This window comes from Copadichromis virginalis, linkage group LG23 (assembly GCF_057382275.1).
Source record: "Copadichromis virginalis isolate Kocher_CV1m ecotype Utaka linkage group LG23, C_Virginalis_male_GT1.1, whole genome shotgun sequence".
Lineage (NCBI taxonomy): Eukaryota > Metazoa > Chordata > Actinopteri > Cichliformes > Cichlidae > Copadichromis > Copadichromis virginalis.
Genome location: NC_140639.1, coordinates 31,820,084 through 31,834,790, shown reverse-complemented (window position 1 = coordinate 31,834,790; position 14,707 = coordinate 31,820,084). Strand labels below are relative to the sequence as shown.

The window sequence follows — 14,707 nt, the reverse complement described above, 5'->3', positions numbered from 1 at the left end:
TTATTGGACATGACCGCTGCCTTCGACACAGTGGATCACAATCTATTGATCTCCCACCTTCACCATTGTGTGGGAATTTCTGACTTGGCACTGTTGAGGTTTAAATCATACCTGTCTAACAAAAGTTTTAATTTTAACGATCGTAAAACGGAAGCGATTTTACTTGGCCCAAATCAATTTTTCAACCCTCCAGATGTTGATTTCGCTGTTCTGACCTCTCATTTGAATAGTTCAAACATAAATCTTGGAGTAAAGATCGATTCTGCACTTACCTTTGATGACTACATGAATGGGGTGGTAAAATCAGCATTCTACCACCTCAGACGTCTATCGAAGGCAAGCCCTTTCTTTCCAAATGTAACTTAGAAACTGTAATTCATGCCTTTATTACTTCACGCCTGGATTACTGTAATTCCATTTTAATAGGGGCTGGTCTTACAATTAGTTCAAAATGCTGTGGCTTGATTTTTAATTGGTAGAAGAAAGTTCGACCACATTTGGCCTCTCTACATTGGCTTCCAATCAAATTTAGGATCAGTTTTAAAGTTCTTTTATTGTTTTTTAAATCCTTAAATGGTTTGGCCCCGTTTATTTGTCAGATTTGTTGAAGCCTTATGTAACCACTAGTTCCCTCCGGTCAGCTGGGCAACTGCTGCTTTCAGTCCCTAAGTCATGGCTGAAACTCAGAGGAGACCAGGCAGATTTCCACATACTTTACTAAGAGGTATGTGCCACCCTGCCTAGACTGATTTGCCCCCACCCAATGTAAAGTACAATTTTCTAGATCTGCCATTGCAGGCAGACACAATGGAAGAGGTGCTGTAACTAGAAAGAAGGCTAGTTCTCAAAGAATAGTTCCTGTTCTTGGAGATGACAGCCACACACACTACTTCACTGAGAGTGGACTATTATAGGACACCAATGGTTCTGGTCAGTTTGCAAAAGAGTATCAGATCATATATCTTTTTATCTCACATTACATGCTTTCATACTGTATCATATCATTAGAAACAAGCTGGAAACATATTTAAAAATGGCTATATTCTGTACTATTAAAATCTAGATGAAAAAATTAAATTCAGCTGTTTTTGAGCATTCTAAAACTGCATCAGTTTACATTTCAACATGTGACAGTGACCCGTCCACAGTGACAGAGGTGCTGTCGGCTATGGAAAAAGAAACATGTGGAAAGAAACATGTTAAAGATATAAATAATAAGTAACAGTAAAAAAAACAGTAGGTAAGGCTGCACTTCTTGCAGTGATTTCGTATAGAAAACCTTTTCATCAGTAATATGTTTTCTTTTTGTCTGCTTTCAGAACTCTACATGATTGTTTGCAGCTAGCAGGTTGTTAATGCTGTCCATCAAGTCTAACAGTCTGTAGTCTGTGAACTGACCTTAGCTAACGCCAGCTAACAATGTTAGCTCGGTGGTGAGTAGCCTTCAGTAATAGTAAGAAATCACACAGCAAGCAATAGTACATCAAAGAGACTGAAGTGACACATTTATAACTGATGCCACCAACATTAACAGGATGCTTACACTAGAGCCTCTCGCATGTTTTCTTTGGGTTTCTGGCAATGCGTTTAAGAATCCAAAATTAAAGAGGGAGCCTAAGAGCCTAACATATGAAACAGGAAAAGACTGCCGTATAAACCGTTTATTTCAACAAAGTAACTGTATTCTAATTATCACCTATTTAAACGGTAACTGTAACGCACTACAGTTACTCATATTTTGTATTTTAAATACGTAACGCCGGTACATGTATTGTGTTACTCCTAGGGATGGGTATTGTTTAGGTTTTATCCGATACCAGTGCCAAACCGGTACTTTTGAAACGGTGCCGGTGCTTAAACGGTGCTCAAACCGGTGCTTGAAGAATGGAGAACACAAAATTGGTCCAAAAACCTCTCATGTTCAGCTGTTTTTTTGTAAAACGATAACAATGTTAGCCTTTTCTGCAGCTATGGGGCATATATGGTATCACTCTTGGCTGGAAGCAGTGCTTAAACAATGGAAAAAACACAAACTTTGTCCAAAAACCTCTCATGTTTAACTGTTTTCCACTTTTTCTTTGGTCATTTTAGCCTTTTTGGCCATGGTGAAGGGAGTGTCTGCCATCAAACAAGAAGACAGCCGCATGTAGCTATGATGATGTTTGTTAGTTCACCTTACATGCATTAATTTAATAGCCTACTCAACGTAAATTACACACGAACAACATTAAGCTACTCACGCAGAGAAGAACGGCGGCTGCTGCCATCATCATCCGTCATCATTTCTGCTACACTGGCAGGGCTAGGGGCCAGGACTTTATTCTTCGGGTTTTTGGGGGATGTTGCTCCGGGTCCGATAACTGGCAACCCACCCGCAGTAGATGTGCACGGTGTGAGGTCTCGCAGCAAGCTATCAAATACGGCGCATTTCTCGGCTTTTAAAAAAAACCGCTATGCGTCGCCAGGTGTTTCATCGGATTTGAGGTGTTACCTCCTTTGACAGTATCACAGTATCAGCTTAAAGCACTTGTTGCTGCTGAGTTTGCATCTTTTGCTGTGAAGTACAGCCAGACTTTTGACCGCTTCGCCTAGGGCATTTTTAATCTGTAGCTCTGCTCTAAAAGAACGTACGTACGTACCTGGACCTGCCTACTGTCCTCGGAAACGTAAAATGATTGGCTAGAATCTAAAGTGTATCACAGCTCAGGAAAAAAAAGCACTGAAATAAAGCACCGAAATAAAGCACCGAAATGTGTGCTGCTTTTCGGTCTGGTTACTACCGTTTATGTCAGAACCGGTGCCATCATGGCACCGGATACCGGTACCCATCCCTAGTTACTCCTCAGCACTGTTTGTCATTCTGTTCATCCCTAGTTGGTGTCTGTACCAGTGGCTAGGTGCTGTCCCTTTATAAGAGCCAAGAGTTTTACTTTCCCCTTCCTCCATGTAAAGAATGTGCCCATGGCACATCTAGGGTTTCCTCTACAGAAACCTGCATTGCGTTTAAAATATGTGGTGGTAAGCCAGAGGCCTAACAAGGTGCACATCTGATGTTGTTATATCCCAGCTCCCTGGCACATAGCAAACACTTCACCTTGTACAAAAGTAAAGCCCCTTAACATAAATTGTATTGCACCATCAGTATTATGAAAATACATCTTCTGTAGAAATTTACATACCTTGTTGGGAGGAATAAAATCAAAATGTTCCCACACAGGGGAGGACATCCTCCTCTTCTTAGCTGGCTCCATTCTCTCCTGACTTTCTCTCCTCACTCTCATAAACTCTCTTTTTCTGTGTCGAACCGTGGGACTATTCATTCAGGGGTTGTGTTTTGTGCTACGGATAGTAATGTGAATCTGCCCAGCTTCCTGAAGCTCTCTTAGCTGCCCAGCCTCCTGTAGCTCTCTTAGCTGCGTCTCCTGTGTCCCCGCTAGCACAGTCATTAACTCCACCACAAGCTCCATTTTCACCTCTACCATTGCTTCAGTCATCAGTTCGGTCTGCCACTCAGTCGCCCTTAGCTCCATCATCCACACTACCAGCTGCTTCTCTTCCACCACAACCATCACTACACTCAGCCATTCAGGCTGCTACTCAGTCAGTCATTCAACCTATAGCCCTGCCATTAATGCACTCTGTGGCTGAGCCATTAGCCGCCCGGCCCGCAACCAATTCGGCCACTCCTCCACCCGTTACACCTCCACCACCATCGTCACTGCTGCCCGCAGCACAGCCTATAGCCCTGCTACTCATAACTCCGTCTTCAGTGTCTCCACTCCCTGTAGCTCAGTCTCCCATGTCCCTGTCACCACAACCGTCACTACAGTCCCCAGTTCAGTCTCCTGCAGCTCAGCAGCCACCAGTTCAGTTCCCTGTAGCACTTCAGTCTCCTTCAGTACAGTCTGTCGCCCAGTCGCCGCTCAGTTTCCAGCTCAGTCATCTACTCAACCACCAGCTCCACTTTCTCCCCAATCGTCATTAATACCTCTAGTTCGGTTTCCTGTGCAGTCACCCCTAGTTCATTTTCCTGTGCAGTCATCAACTCCACCACCTACTCCATTTTCACCACTCTCACTACAGCCATCAGCCATCACTACAGCCATCAGTATAGCTTGCCATTGCCAGTGTGTGAATGTGTGTGTGAATGGGTGAATTACTGAATGTAGTGTAAAGCGCTTTGGGGTCCTTAGGGACCCCAAAGTCCCCTGTGCCAGTTCAGACTTCAGTTCAGTCCCTTGTAGCAATTCAGTTCCCTGGTCAGCCACACACTCACCCACCTAGTCAGCCTAATGTTCAGTCAGGGGTCCCCACACCCTCTAGCCCTGCATCTGCTCCTGCTGGAGGCTCGAATGAGCAGATTAAGCACTCTGCGGCTCCCGCGCCGCCATCTACCTCGTCCGCTTGGGGTTCCGGTGAGCCCGGTCAGCTCTTCCTCGTCTCCGCTGGGGGTTCTGGTGAGCCCGGCCAGCACTTCCTCGTCTCCGCTGGGGGTTCAGGAGAACCCCTCGAGCCGCTCCTCGTCTCTGCTGGGGGTTCAGGGGAACCTCTCCAGCCGCTCCTCGTCTCCGCTGGGGGTTCAGGTCAGCCTGGCCAGAACCTCCTCGTCTCCGCTGGAGGGTCCAAGATGCTACGGCCTGGTCCAGCTTAATCCTCGTCTGGTCCAGCCTCATCCGAGTCTTCATCCTCGTCTGGTCCAGCCTCATCCGAGTCTTCATCCACGTCTGGTCCAGCCTCATCCGAGGCTGCAGACGAAGATGAAGATCTTCGTCTGCAGCGTCAGCTTCAGCTTCCTCTGGTCCCGCAGCTGCTAAGCTGCCGTGTGGTCTGGTCCTGCGGTTGACTCGCCACTTCCTCGTCCACACCTTGCATGGCCAGCTCTTCCCCAAGATCTCCTTCGTCTGAGTCGCCGCCGCCGTTGCTGTCCGCACGGTCAGCCGCCTGAACTGTTTCCACGCCGCCGCCGTAGCCGTCCGCACGGTCGGCCCCCTGAACTGAACTGTGTTTGGGCTGTTTTCTTGGGCTCCGGTGTTTACTGTGCACTGCTTTTGTTTTCTGTTCCGAATGTGGAACAGAAAACTTACCTTGGGATATCCCTGTGTCTCACTGTGAGTTTAGTTTGTGAGTTTCCAGTTTAGTTTGCTTTTGTATGACTTTCTCCTGCTGTCCGGCTGTGTGCAGGCAGGAAAGGCAGGCAGGCAAGGGCAGGGCAGGGCAGGGCAGGGCAGGGCAGGGCAGGGCAGGGCAGGGCAGGCAGGCAGGAATATTTTCAGGCCACACAGCATGAATGAGGGTAGATCACGACACGGACACAGAGAAACACAGGGCTTAAATACACAGAGGGAGCAATCAGGCAGGGAATGGGTAACAGGAGGGAAACACAGCTGGGGCAAATCAGGCCTAACGAGACAAGGGGAAGCGAAACCAGATACATTAACATCAGACATGGACCTTCAAAATAAAACAGGAAACATAACACAGACTGAACTAAAGACACAGACTCACACGCAGGCACTGCAACAGAGGGAACAGAGACGTGGGACCAGGACAGACACAGACATTGACTGGATACGGGGATATCGCAGACAGGGGAGACAGCAACTAACGATGCACAGAGACATAAACCATAAAAGAGAACTCTAACAAAGAAACCCAAGATTAGAAATGATAAATAATATAATAAACTCAAAAACCCTGGGTCAACGACCCAGGCATCCTAACTCCTGCCAGCAAATAAAGCTGAGTTCTTTGTGTTTAAACCTCGTGCCTGAGTGCCTGCATTTTGGGTCCAACTCCTGCCTACCGTACAGCGATTCATGACAGAATGACCGAGAACCTACACACACATATAAAAACAAAAGTTAAATTAGTAAACCTACTCTGAAATTAACTGACGATAAAAATGTTAAACTAAATAAAAACAAATGGAAAATACAAAACGAATTTAACTGCAGACAGTCTGTCCTCAGCAACCTTACAGTCACTTTTAGATTACTTTTACCACGCAGACACACATAGACAATTAATAAAATAATTAGTAATTCCAACTGTAGAAGAAATAAATTACTGCAGGAGAACTTTATGCACGATTTGTGATACCAACCCATGGTTGCAAATCTCTCTGCAGGACTCTCCCCTGAAGGCGGTGCAGATGCTGTGGGTAAATCTGATCATGGACACGTTTGCTTCTCTGGCCCTTGCTACCGAGCCCCCCACTGAGGCCCTGTTGCTACGAAAGCCTTATGGCCGGAACAACCCGCTCATTTCACTGACCATGATGAAGAACATCCTGGGCCATGGAGTGTACCAGCTGGTCATCATCTTTACCCTGCTGTTCATAGGTACAGAAATACACTTAAAAATAAACACACATACAGGCTATATACTCAGATTGAGTACTGGTTGATACACAGGCTCAGGATACTTAAGGGTATAACTTAAGGATATCCTTCCCTTTATGCTAACCTTAACCTCTTAAGCCCCAAGCCTAACTGATCTCCTGCCTTTTGCCCCCGTATCAGGGGGGCATTGGGGCTTAAGAGGTTAATCAATTCAATTACATTTTATTTCTATATTCCCAATATACGACAGTAGTCACCTAAAAACACTTTGTATTGTAGGCTAATATGTACGACAATATTAGAAAGAAATAGCAACATCCCCTGTTAGGAAACATTTGATGGGAAGGAAAAACTGCCTTTTAACGGGAAGAAACCTCTTGAAGAACCAGGGTCAGGGTAGGGCGATCATTTACCATGGCCAGTTAAGAGTGAGGGGAAAGGGAAGAGAACAGAGAGACACAAAGGACACCTATCATGTCACCTAACAATAACTTTTTATCAAAAAGGCAAGTTTCTCATCAGAAAATTAGAGAGTGTATTTCTTCCACATCCAAACTGGATTCCACAGGAGCCTCAACTAAAGGCTCTGTCTTCCTTTGTACTTTTAAAAATTCTAGGAACTACAAGTAAGCGTGCATTCTTGGTGCTTTGATTGGATAATAATGTACTATGAGTTCTTTAAAGTATGACTTGTTAAAAAAAAATTTATGAGGAAAAGGATTTTAAATTCAATTCTGGATTTTAAAAGGAGCCACTGCATAAGCTAATACATGGTTGTTCTTTCTAGGCCCATTGCCATTCAGTTTTTTAAAGAAGTAAATTCAGGCATTTAGGGCTTTAAGACATACCTGTAGTTTTACTAGCTGATTTGTATCATCTGGTTTCATGGAGAAAGAATGAAAATTTATAATTTTTTCTAATAATATTGTCTAAGTGAAACAATATTAGTCCCAGCACAGAACCCTGTGGAACTCCATAACTTTTATGTGTGAAGAAAATTCCCATTTACATGCTCAGTTTGGAATCTATCAAATAAATATGAACAATTTCTTTAATGCCAACAGTGTGTTATATCATTGAGGTAAAATATTGTGTTGCACTGAGGACTAGCGAGTTCAGAAGTAGGGTTTGGCAATATGGAAGAAAACCTTAGAAAATTTTTAGAATAATATAACACACTCAACTGCACCTTTCTTTGTGACTTTATGTACTTAAAATTGTTTTTTGGCAGCATGGTAACATCCCGAATTAATTGGCCATGCTAGCCCTAACCTAAACCTGTCTATAATCTTACTACTAAGACCAAGTCTGAATGTTCTTTTATTTCTTCCTTTTTTCTGTGCTCTCCAGGCGAACGAATGTTCAACATTGACAGTGGTCGTAATGCTCCGCTTCACTCCCCGCCCTCTGAGCACTACACCATTATCTTCAACACCTTTGTCCTCATGCAGCTTTTCAACGAGATCAATGCTCGCAAAATCCATGGAGAGAGAAATGTTTTTGATGGCATTTTTTCTAACCCAATCTTCTGCTCCATTGTTTTGGGAACTTTTGCTGTGCAGGTCAGGTTAATCCTTTAACACCTTTTAGTATTTCATAGAGGAAATTTTGAGCCGCTGATGTTTTGTCCTTCTTATGGTACAGCATACTGTGTTATTCAAGTGCCAAAAACTAATTCCTCCAATGACCACTTGTGGCTGTTTCAAGAGTGAATCAAACCTCACAGACTCCAGTGTTAAAATGTCACACTTAAGTCCATGAAATTAAAGTGTTTACAGCATGCTACAAAAATAGCTTGGGTTGGATTTATGGCTAAGGTTCTCACCTTTATAATAACCGTATGAGGGATGAATTCTTATTAAAAATGACCATTTGCATTTGGTTCAGTTAAGTTCTATTCTAAGATGCAAGACTAGCAATGGAAGCTCATAGTCTACAAAACACATGTTTTTTTTACTGGAACTTCATTACATAAATGGCATGTCACTGACATGTGATTTATTTTAACATTTCCATATCCAGAACTCTAAATTATTTTTTGTATCATAATTATTTATAGTGAGACATAAATGAATGTCTCTTCTCAACAGTTTGGTAAAGGATTACAACATAGTTTAGTTTGGGGTAAAAAGTAATGTTCCCAAAAGAAGTGAGACTGTAACTGGGTTTTATATTTTAGTCATTTATTTTGCTGTTTTGGTCACTTTTATAGATTCAGTCCATATTTGGATCAATTGACTCATGCTGAACACATTAGCAATGCAATGAGAAAGGAACTCTGTGTACACAGAAATACAGACAAGAAAACAAAGAGAGACTGAGAGGAGGGAAGAAAGAAGAAGAATATTTTCAGAACTCTACGGTGCTTGTTGTTACCCTGGGTAGAGAAAAACAAGAGAGGGGGGGCTTGAGGGGAGGAGCAGGGATTTGGGGTATAATAGTGATGAAAAAACAGATTTGTATTAAAATAAAATCAGAGAGATCTGAAGAGTGGAAGCAGCTTGAGAGAGGTGAAAGAGGAAGAAATAAGTAAGAAAGCTACAAAATGATATTATATGTGATATGATGGATCGTATTCACAGTGTGATTTCTGACTCTCTGGGTTGGTCCAAAGATGGCAGTGTCACTGATAAGCCTTGTTCCACGTGTAAATGATCAAGTGCTGTTGGTACATCCACTGAGGCATGTAGACCTTAGAGGACATAAGAGTGCTGCTTTACTTTGAGCTTAAAGAAGTGGTTTGAGCAAGCCACATATATTGTTTTGGAATAATTACTCTTAAAGTTTAGTTCTATACATTATATACATCTTTTTACACAGTAATGTAAGTTGGGGCAGACTGACTGCTCTGCCTAATATGGCAGAGATTCCCTGTTCTCAGCTTACAATCAAGTCTGAGTTACCAAAGATGAATCTGCCCAGGGGTCACAGATCTCCAGGGGTCCAGAAGTTTCCACAACTCAAGTAGTGGTAAAATCCAGTTTTAAGAGCAGCATTGTATGATTATGTAATGTTGATGTTTTTATCTGTATCACAGATAATCTGGAAAAAGTAGAAGAGGTTGTACTTGTAGAAGAGTTCAGAGTTCATGCAAAGTTTTAACTCGTGTCACTTGATCTAAGTGTGCTTTTAGAAACCAACAAATATTTGCAGGGTGACACAAGAGCAGTACATCTGATGGTTGAAGATAAGTTAAAGTAATATATTTCACATATATGGAGGTCATATGATTTCACTCACTCTTCTCAAAGCCCACTCCATGTTTTCCTGTTTCTATAAAACAAACAAACAAAAAAGCTTCATCTCCCAGTAAAGGGCAACTGCAAGCCTCTTCTCCAGTTGATTGTTTTTGGAATCAGAAGAATCCACACTCAAAGAAATCTGGGAAATACAAAAAATTACTAAAGTGTTCAGTGACTATATACTCCATTAAACTCAAATCTCATTCGTTTAAATCAGCACACTGCAGCAGGAACATATTCTATTTGTCAATGTTGAGTGTTTTCCCTGCAGCAATAAGACTAAAACACTTGCAGTCTTTTGTGTTGTACAAAAGACTGCAAGACTGATAAAATGTCCTGAAATAAAGGACATTTTATCAGAGCTGGCCTGATACAGGCTTTTGGGTGCAGATGGCCTTATACATTTTAGGCCAGTATATTTGATAGGTTTGTAGCTTGAACCTATCCGCTGGAACGTTAAGGACAATATAATTACACAAGACAATTACGCAAGACACGAGTAGGCAAAGTTCTTCATGTTTCTCGTGCACGGGAGAGACCGGACAAACGCCGTTCCTTCGCTTGACCCCAGTTGCTCTCGTCCGTTCTCCCGTACCACTGTTCTTTTATTGAGGTTACATGAATATGCATAGGTTCATTAACATATGACGTCTACATAGGTATACATGTGAACAAAGAATACTGTGTGTGTGTGTGTGTGTGTGTGTGTGTGTGTGTGTGTGTGTGTGTGTGTGTGTGTGTGTGAGGTCAAGATGTGACCCTGTGAAGACTCCCCAAAGGCTGGTGCCAGGACGTCTGAACAAAAGGCTCTTATACTCAAACAGATATACGTGTGTTTGCTATACCATAAATCAATAAGGAGAAGATAAACTCTCCTAGGGAGTGTGATCCATGCCAGGACACTCTGAGTAGAGGAATGTATGCACCCCCCTCTACACAGAGTTAATAGGATGAGACATCCTTTCTATCTACAAATGATTATACACCTCTAAGCATATATGGTTAAATATTTCTAAGCATAAATGACAATCAACAATACAAATCTAACAATATTAATGAGTTGATATTATTTATTATCAAACCTATTTGCTGATATTTGCCTATTTACTACAGCAGAGACAAATGATGAAAAAACCATAATGGATTGAAATCTTGCAGCGACAAGACCCACAAGGTCCTCCTGCTCAAGAAGGCACATGTATATAAAAAATGGTAAATGGCCTGTATTTGTATAGTGCTTTACTTAGTCCCTGTGGACCCCAAAGCGCTTTACACTATATTCAGTCATCCACCCATTCACACACTGGTGATGGCAAGCTACATTGTAGCCACAGCTGCCCTGGGGCGCAGAGGCAGGGCTGCCGGACACTGGCGCCACCAGTAGTCTTGCCCAAGGACACCATGACCGAGACTGTCGGAGCCGGGGCTCGAACTGGCAACCTTCTGATTACAAGACGAACTGCCATCTCTTGAGCCACAGTCGCCTGTGTTAAATTTGCCAGTAACCATCTAAATGATTCAGAGAAGGTTTGGAATAAAGTGCTGTGGTCAAATGAAGCAATATAAATGCTTTTATGATCCAAAGAGCATCATCCCCACCCTCAAGCACAGAGGTAGAACCATTATGCTCTGGGGCTGTATTTGTGCTAAGCGTACAGGACAAATTACCTGAGCCAGAATACTGAAAATGGGCAATGGATGGGTTCTCCAGCATGACAGTAACCTAAAACACACCACTAAGCCAACAAAGGAGTGGCTAAAGAAGAACCACATAAAGGTCTATCTAGAAGTCAGACCTCAGTCCTGTAGAAAAGCTGTGGAGGGAGCTGAAGCTTTAAGCTGTCAAATGGCAGCCAAGACAACTAAGGAATTTGGAGCGTTTCCCAGAATCATTCTTAAGATCTGTGCAAACCTGGTGATCAGCTACAAGATATGCATTACTGCTGTGCTTGCCAACTATGGTTTCTCTAACAAGGTTTACCTTTAACAAGACCAAGAAAAACCACTTCTGCAGATGAGTTCAAGTTAGACTGCAGCATACTATCGACAACCTTGAGAAAAGATTATTGTTATGGCCGGTCTAGGGGACCCGACCGCAGCAAGAGGAATGATCCACCCCCAGTTCGACCCCAAGCAGCACATCACACCATCAGTTAAAATAAGGAATGGTTTATTTACAGGAACGAAACAAAAACGGGTTTCATAGGAGTCACTCAGGCTTTGGGGTGGACCCATGCCAAAATAACAAAGAAAAGGAAACTAACTCAGAGGAGCAACTGCTTGCCTAGCCCCAGAGAAAAATAACCAAACAATAATCACTTACCTTCCTGACTAACAAAACATGAGAAAACTGTGCCCAACTTCCTCCTGGATTCACAAAGCAACACAGGGCATGACGCAGCCCCAGCCGATTGGGGTAAAACCGAGGATGGATGGATTGCCGTCTTCAACCGCGCCATCTTCTACTCCGCCTCCAGAGCAGCATCCAATCCGGGCACACCATCTTCGGGATCCACCACTCCTGGAGGCGCACCTGCACACTCACATTTACATGTCAGAACCCCAGCACACGACGGCAGTCATAACAATTATGCATCCATTGTTAAGATGAGCTGAAACTAGAATTCTAGCCATAGAGCTAGCTCTTCTGTATGTATTACTGTAGGGTCTACCTTACAATATAAAGCGACTTTAGGTGACTGTTGTGATTTAGCGCTGTATAAATAGAATAGAATTGAATAGACACACTCTTTTGGTTGGAGAATGAAAAGCGAGATGTACAATCCAAGAACACCTTTCCTACACGGAAACACGGTGGGGGGAATATTATTCAGCGGTTGGAATTGTGAATCTCATCAATGTGGAAGGAACTATGAAGAAAAAAGCATACAGTGGGGCAAAAAAGTATTTAGTCAGCCACCGATTGTGCAAGTTCCCCCACTTAAAATGATGACAGAGGTCAGTAATTTGCACCAGAGGTACACTTCAACTGTGAGAGACAGAATGTGAAAAAAAATCCATGAATCCACATGGTAGGATTTGTAAATAATTTATTTGTAAATTAGGGTGGAAAATAAGTATTTGGTCACCTCAAACAAGGAAAATCTCTGGCTCTCACAGACCTGTAACGTCTTCTGTAAGAAGCTTTTCTGTCCCCCACTCGTTACCTGTATGAATGGCACCTGTTTGAACTCATCATCTGTATAAAAGACACCTGTCCACAGCCTCAAACAGTCACACTCCAAACTCCGCCATGGCCAAGACCAAAGAGCTTTCGAAGGACACCAGGAAAAGTATTGTAGACCTGCACCAGACTGGGAAGATTGAATCTACAATAGGCAAGCAGCTTGGTGTGAAAAAATCAACTGTGGGAGCAATCATCAGAAAATGGAAGACATACAAGACCACTGATAATCTCCCTCGATCTGGGGCTCCACGCAAGATCTCATCCCGTGGGGTCAAAATGATCATGAGAACGGTGAGCAAAGATCCCAGAACCACATGGGGGGACTTGGTGAATGACCTGCAGAGAGCTGGGACCAAAGTAACAAAGGTCACTATCAGTAACACACTACAACGGCAGGGAATCAAATCCCGCAGTGCCAGACGTGTTCCGCTGCTGAAGCCAGTGCATGTCCAGGCCCGTCTGAAGTTTGCCAGAGAGCACATGGATGATACAGCAGAGGATTGGGAGAATGTCATGTGGTCAGATGAAACCAAAGTAGAACTTTTTGGTATAAACTCAACTCGTCGTGTTTGGAGGAAGAAGAATACTGAGTTGCATCCCAAGAACACCATACCTACTGTGAAGCATGGGGGTGGAAACATCATGCTATGGGGCTGTTTTTCTGCCAAGGGGACAGGACGACTGATCCGTGTTAAGGACAGAATGAATGGGGCCATGTATCGTGAGATTTTGAGCCAAAACCTCCTTCCATCAGTGAGAACTTTGAAGATGAAACGAGGCTGGGTCTTCCAACATGACAATGATCCAAAACACACCGCCCGGGCAACAAAGGAGTGGCTCCGTAAGAAGCATTTGAAAGTCCTGGAGTGGCCTAGCCAGTCTCCAGACCTCAACCCCATAGAAAATCTGTGGCGGGAGTTGAAAGTCCGTGTTGCTCGGCGACAGCCCCAAAGCATCACTGCTCTCGAGAAGATCTGCATGGAGGAATGGGCCAAAATACCAACTACTGTGTGTGCAAACCTGGTAAAGACCTATAGTAAACGTTTGACCTCTGTTATTGCCAACAAAGGTTGTGTTACAAAGTATTGAGTTGTATTTTTGTTATTGACCAAATACTTATTTTCCACCCTGATTTACGAATAAATTCTTTACAAATCCTACCATGTGGATTCATGGATTTTTTTTTCACATTCTGTCTCTCACAGTTGAAGTGTACCTCTGGTGCAAATTACTGACCTCTGTCATCATTTTAGGTGGGGGAACTTGCACAATCGGTGGCTGACTAAATACTTTTTTGCCACTGTATGTAAAGATTTTGAAAGAAAGCTTTAAGTAGTCAGAAGCAAAACTGGGTCTGGGTTGTCACTTTGTCACCTTCCCCCACGACAATGTTCCAAATTATACCTCCAGAAGACCAAAGTGAATATTACTGGCTGGCCTGCACCAAGCACTGACTTGAATCACATTGAAAATTCGTGGACCAAGGTCCATGCCAGAAGATCATAAAATCTGGAGGAGCTTGAGAGATTCACCAAAGAAGAGTCCGCGTGGATTGCTCAGGAGACATGAGTGAGACAACAAATGACTGCGGGCTGTTATCGAGCAAAAAGGATAGGCAAATGATTGCTTTTTGTGGAAAAAAAAGTATTTCTGTCTTCAAAGTAAAATAATATAAGCATCCACATAAAACTAGGATATTTGGCTGTGTTGAAATTCTCTTGTTCCATTTAACAACACCTGAGAGTTACTTTAATAACAGACATTTTCTGGGTGGGAGGTTAGTAATTCTGACCTCATATGTATGTGAACATACCTCTGCCACATTAATCACAACCTGAAAGTAATATCATCCTTTATTTAATATAATCATTTGTGGTTTTTACTTATCAGTGTTAGCACTAACATATTGAAAAGCCTGATGTTCAGACATTGTCCTC

The 14,707-nt window shown here is 43.0% G+C and overlaps 1 protein-coding gene across 3 annotated transcripts in view; it reads left to right on the top strand.

The window, feature by feature from the left end:
- Positions 1–14,707, top strand: part of atp2b3b (ATPase plasma membrane Ca2+ transporting 3b) — a 106,008-nt gene that overhangs the window by 75,508 nt on the left and 15,793 nt on the right. For 2 of the 3 annotated variants that reach the window (XM_085448362.1, XM_085448363.1), the window contains exons 21-22: positions 6,128–6,341; positions 7,692–7,903. The exons of the other annotated variant lie outside the window; for it this stretch is intronic. In XM_085448362.1, coding sequence (XP_085304488.1) covers positions 6,128–6,341; positions 7,692–7,903 — 426 coding nt within the window. The remainder of the gene's footprint in view (positions 1–6,127; positions 6,342–7,691; positions 7,904–14,707) is intronic. 3 annotated transcript variants of the gene reach the window in all.